General features: G+C 40.4%; 1 protein-coding gene across 4 annotated transcripts in view; it reads right to left on the bottom strand.

Moving 5' to 3' along the window:
- Window positions 1–568: 568 nt before the first annotated feature.
- The window catches only part of LOC132835116 (prolyl 4-hydroxylase subunit alpha-1-like), an 81,511-nt gene continuing 76,079 nt past the window's right edge, over window positions 569–6,000 (bottom strand). For all 4 annotated transcript variants that reach the window (XM_060854443.1, XM_060854444.1, XM_060854446.1 and 1 more), the window contains one exon: window positions 569–2,275. In XM_060854443.1, the coding sequence (XP_060710426.1) occupies window positions 2,205–2,275 (71 nt within the window). In that variant the 3' untranslated portion in view covers window positions 569–2,204. The remainder of the gene's footprint in view (window positions 2,276–6,000) is intronic.

Here is a 6,000-nt window from a genome sequence, read left to right as displayed (position 1 = left end):
TGTATTAGAAACAACTTGGAATTTTATCACATGGGGAGGAGAAAAAGAAAAAAAAACAAAACCTTGTTCCAAAAGGAGTCAGGTGCAAGGAATTAAACCTGCAACCGTCTCCACCTGGTTTGCCTATCTGCTTCTGTAACAATTCTTGGTCCTCTCAACTGGATAAAGGAGGAATCCTGGCAACTCTCAACCTGCAGACAAACACTTCTTGAAGTGCAGGGATTGTGGGAAATGTGAGAGAGAGGAGAGTGATCTGACTATGAGCCTCCCATAATAGTTCCCTTCTCGGTGCACTGGATTCTGAATCCAGGAATAGAATTGAATGTTCTTGCGCTGCCAAATTGAGAAAAGTTGCCTGATTTCTAACAGGCTGTTTCTGACTTTAAAGAGTTAACTGAGAGATATCACGTTGCATGGTGAGACTAGTAGCTTTCCCCTCATGTCCTGCTGGCCTGGCACCATCTGGCTTGGACCAATCAGCTCTGGATTGAGGCAGGAGTTTTGTGTTGTGCTGAGTTGGAATCTACCCACATCTCCAAGTATAAAAATGAGACAAATAAGAAAATGGTATTTTAACAAAACAGAGAAAAGGGCTGGTTTTATTTTAAAAATAAAAGATATATAAATACACATTTCTCCCATTGACAGCACAGAAAAAAAAGCCCATTTCCTTTGAAAAAGATTCACCTGGGCACCTGGTTAATCCACTTATGCTATTCAAATCAAAACATTCCTTTTGCATCCCTACACCAACCAGTTCTTCTTAAATCATTGACGGTTTCTAATTTCCACATTTTTTCATACTCCTTTATTTAAACAGTTTACCTTTTATATAATGGTTAACTGGGTAAACTCTGAGGAAGAGGAACAATAATGCTTATGAAGTACATATTTTAAAAAAAACACACAGGAATAAAGATACAAATCCAAGTATCAATTCAGTCTTTCTAGTAAGTAGACAGTAACACATCATTGCTGAATCATTTCAAAAGGTGCTTAAACCATAGGCACAGTCTAATTGTTGCTTGATGCTGGGATAACAACTCGATTATGCCACATGATCTGTATCACACGTTTCAACGGCAGAGTTGATGGTCAACAGTTAGAAAGAGCAGCAAATGGTAGCTATACAAGGACACAACAAAAGGTCAGGAGTGATGTAGTGTTTTTTGCAAAACTGCATCAAGTCTTGTTGTCGGAGTATACCACACAAAAACAGTGCATCACATTGGGAGAGTTATTACTGGTATACTCCATACATATGTTAGAATGCAGTAGAAAAACAGCCACCTTATTTAAATAAGTAATTTCACATCTCTCTCTCTTTACAATTGCAAAACTAAATATCTCTGACATAATTCACTCGTTACTAAGGGGGGAATAAATGCCCTGATCAATGAATCTTTGTGGTGCTCAACTGTCTTTTGAAAAGTTTCAAAATGCAGACTATTTTCTTACATTTAATATAAGGACTTAAAAGGCTAATAAAGTCAACATCTATCTTTCAGTGAACATATGTGGCTTCAAAATCTACATCATTAACAGTACCCTAATCTAACAAACATAGCTACAACAACTCCAGTTCTGGAAGAAAACACTTCATTAATCAGGAAGCCTTGAAAAGCAAACTCCTTGCTCTTTCAGGGAAGCATTTCATAAGACCGGACCAAATGCTGAGAACCAATTTCCAACAGAACAATCCCTGAAAGGCACATGATGTAACAGGTACCCAAGTAAAACATACTTCAGAGGGAATGACTCCATAATCCTTGCTCCAAGGATGGATCTCATGCTTTTAGTTTCATGTCAGTATCTCAGCGTTGCAAAATCACCCTTTATAAATCAATTTGCTGAATAGAGCCTTTAGCAAACATTTTTCTTAAAAAATAAAATTAAGGAGAAATGCAATTATAGTAGAAAATTTATGATTTTAAGGAACATTTCCAGTTCTCTAACCAGCCCAACTCTGCTTCAATAAAACCGGTCAACAGATAGGATTATAAAACAAGAACCGTCTTCAAGTCTTCATATAGCAGGTAACAACGAAACCTTCACATCAGACGGATTCTAGATGGGTGGGTGGAGTCGGCAGCAGGCAGGAGGGTTGCGAAGACAGCGAGTGATGTTAAGAGTCTGAACAGAAACCGTGTTGTAGTGGAGATGGTGTGGCTAGAGGGTGCAATTCACATATGGCATAGGGAACATCAATCCCACTCGGACAAGTTACATCTTCTTCGGAATTCCTGCCCACGTTCATGGATCCATTTATTAGACACTGGAAAATAGCCAATTGGACATATATATTGGTTAATGCCATTTGCCACTGCCTGGGAAACTAGAGTGACCTAGCAAACTACCAGTGTCCACTGCACCATCATCCTGTGTATTAAACATTTACAAACAAATAGCAACAATTATGAGTATGTAACTGAAAGCATTCCATGTAAATAAAGATCCAGTGGGAGTTCTAATGATTCATATAATGAGGCTATAATTCATTTTTTGCTCCAAGCTGCAAGTTCTAAACCCAAAATGCAGTCTTATTAATTTCATTCAATGAGATGGTCTCCTTCCTATCGCAAAAGATGTTGTGAAACTTGAAAGGGTTCAGAAAAGATTTACAAGGATGTTGCCAGAATGTGAGCTATAGGGAGAGGTCGAATAGGCTGGGACTGTTCTCCCTGCAGTGTTGGAGGCTGTGGGGTGACCTTATAGAGGTTTATAAAATCATAAGGGGCATGGATAGGATAAATAGACAAAGTTTTTTTTCGTGGGGTGGGGGAGTCCAGAACTATGGCATAGGTTTAGGGTGAGGGGGAAAAAGATATAAAAGAGATCTAAGGGACAGCTTTTTCACGCAAAGGGTGGTGCGTGTATGGAATGAGCTGCTGGAGGAAGTGGTGGAGGAGGGTATAATTAAAGCATTTAAAAGGCATTTGGATGGGTATATGAATAGGAAGGGTTTGGAGGGAGATGGGCCAGGTGCTGGCAAGTGGGATGAGATTGGGTGGGATATCTGGTCGGCATGGACAGGTTGGACCGAAGGGTCTGTTTCCATGCTGTACATCTCTAGGAGATCTTACCTGTCCTTTTTTTTTCCCAAAAGCTCTTTCATCCACAACATGTAGGCAAGGCTAGCTCAGCCCCTGCCTACTTAGTGGCTTGCCAAAGAATCATACAGTAAAGAGGAGGCTCTCTGGCTTGTCAAATCTGTACCAGCCAAAATGACACTAGTCCCATTTTCCCGTATGTTACGGCACTTCAAGTGTACATCCAAGCACTTTTCAAAAAGGTTGTGAGGTTTCCCACCTCATCTACCTTTCCAGGCAGTTCATTCCAGACACTTTGGATGGAAAATGCTTTTCCTCAAATCCCCTCTAAACATCCTGACTTTCACCTTAAGATTGTGCCTCCCTTATTATTGACCTGATCTATGCCATGTAGATGCACAATACTTCTGTTGCCAGATGGTTCATTCAAAAATGATTAAATCATGGAAATTATAATTCCAAATTGTCTTTGATATGAAAACTCAGGGGGGTAATATAGAAATCAGAAATTGACCTCGAGAGAAACTTGTTTATAATTACGTTATGAACAAATCGGTGAATTGTTCTCATCCTTGGAGACTGCAAACTATGCAAGGAATTTACAGAGACTGACAGACGATTATAAAACTGGGGTGAATTATTTGCCTTATGCTAATATTAGAAACTACAAATGTAAAAACAAAAATGTGCATTTTCTTTTATTCATTTGAGGAATTTTTTTTTTAGATTAGATTAGATTAGACTAGACTTACAGTGTGGAAACAGGCCCTTCGGCCCAACAAGTCCACACCGACCCGCCGAAGCGAAACCCACCCATACCCCTACATTTACCCCTTACCTAACACTACGGGCAATTTAGCTTGGCCAATTCACCTGACCCGCACATCTTTGTGACTGTGGGAGGAAACCGGAGCACCCGGAGGAAACCCACGCAGACACGGGGAGAACGTGCAAACTCCACACAGTCAGTCGCCTGAGTCGGGAATTGAACCTGGGTCTACAGGCGCTGTGAGGCAGCAGTGCTAACCACTGTGCCACCGTGCCGCCCACGGTGCGGTATTTAACTTGATGGTAATTTATTCTTTCCTTACTTATTCATTTGGATACAGACATTGTTGGCAAACTCAGCAACATTTGTTGCCTATTCAGTGAACGAGATGCACTTTTACAAAAATTAATAATGGTTTCACAGTTACCACCACTGAGAGTCGCTTTTGAATTCCAGACTTGTCAAACTGCCCAGCTGCTGTGATGGGATTCAAACCAGGCCCCCAAGCCCTTGACTTACTAATTCATTGATATTACCAGCACACCAACGTCTCTTGAAATTGAAATACATTTTCACACTCATACTATGCAGTATATTAAAAGATTATAGCATATATTAAAGGCACCCATTAGCTCTCGGCACACTTATTACTATGTTTGTCTACAATTCATAACCTGTTAGGGGAAAGTGACGACTGCAGATGCGGAAGATCAAAGTTGAAGAGTGTGGTGCTGGAAAAGCACAGCTGGTCAGACAGCATCCAAGGAGCAGGAGAATCGGCGATTTGTATTCCTGATGAAGGACTATTGCCCGAAATGTCAACTCCCCTGCTCCTCAGATGCTGCCTGACTCGCTGTGCTTTTCCAGTGCCACATTTTTCGATTCATAATCTGTGGCCAGTTTAGCTGTGGGTTAGATTGTACTCCTGTCTTCAAAAGGCTGACAATATATTCTGGTTACTGCTGTACATTAATGATGAGTGAGTTGGCAGGGGAGAATGGGTGTGTGCAAACAACAAACAATTGCCAATAAAACATAAACACAGGCATGTGGCTAACTGGGAAGATATACAAGCATCTCCAGGATGACACATACAGATTGGGAAGATGGTGGCTGAAATTCAATGTACAGAAATAAAAGTGCTGTACGCTGGAAGGAAAACAAAAGTGTGTAACCATAAAACAAATGGGAGAACAGGGAAAAAGGGCAGGTTTGGTATTTGCTCAGACACGCAATACTTACAAGAGGGAAGACAAATTGCCAAAAATTTCTTTTTAAAGTCAGAAGTCACATGACCCCAGGTTATAGTCCAACAGGTTTATTTGAAGTCACCTAACAAAGGAGCAAAGAATGTGATTTCACATAAACCTGTTGGGACTATAACCTGGTGTTGCGTGGCTTGTGACTTTGTTGACCCCAAGTCCAACACTGGCTGCTCCATATCATGTCTTTTTACGCAAAGCTTCTGTTACGTTTTTGTGTGTTTATTTTATCGATTGGCGTAGAGGATAGAAGCTGCTCAAATTTCTATAATTATTAATTAGGCCACAGTTTGAATAGCTTTGAAGGATATTTTATTAAATATGTAATCGAGAATAGTTGTAGCACAGAAGGTCACTCAGAAGGCTCTCTGAGAAAGCAACACAGTTCGACTCAGTCCTGCACTTTTCCCCCATAGTTCTGCAGAACTAATCTCACTGGAAAGGGTTTACACCTGACTGACTATAGGGAGAGGCTTTATTATCAGGAGAAACTGTAGCATCTTCTCATGAGAAAAGGCTTAGGGAGGCTCGGTTTCAAATTAAGGGCAGACTATGAAATTGTAAATAGGGAATTTAAAACAAGCATTTTACAGGTCACAGAGTGTGTTTAAAGAGGGAGTTAAAAATTGTGAAAATGAAAAAAGCAATGGTTAGGAAACCGTTGGATAGATAGCTGTGAGGATGTGGAACATCCTACTTGAAACTGTGATGAAGCTGAAATCTATTATAGATTTTTAAAGGATAGTGGGTAAATATAAAAGTGCACAGTAAAAGAGTTGGGTAATTGGACTAAACGGAGAGTTTTTCCAGAGTGCCACACAGGGGCAATGAGCCAAGTCACACCTTGGGATAAATGTGGTTTACTGGTAATGTCACTGGACTATTAATCCGTTCAAATCCCACCATGGTAACCTGTGGA

Source organism: Hemiscyllium ocellatum, chromosome 43 (assembly GCF_020745735.1).
Source record: "Hemiscyllium ocellatum isolate sHemOce1 chromosome 43, sHemOce1.pat.X.cur, whole genome shotgun sequence".
NCBI lineage: Eukaryota > Metazoa > Chordata > Chondrichthyes > Orectolobiformes > Hemiscylliidae > Hemiscyllium > Hemiscyllium ocellatum.
This window is presented reverse-complemented; position numbering and strand designations above follow the sequence as displayed.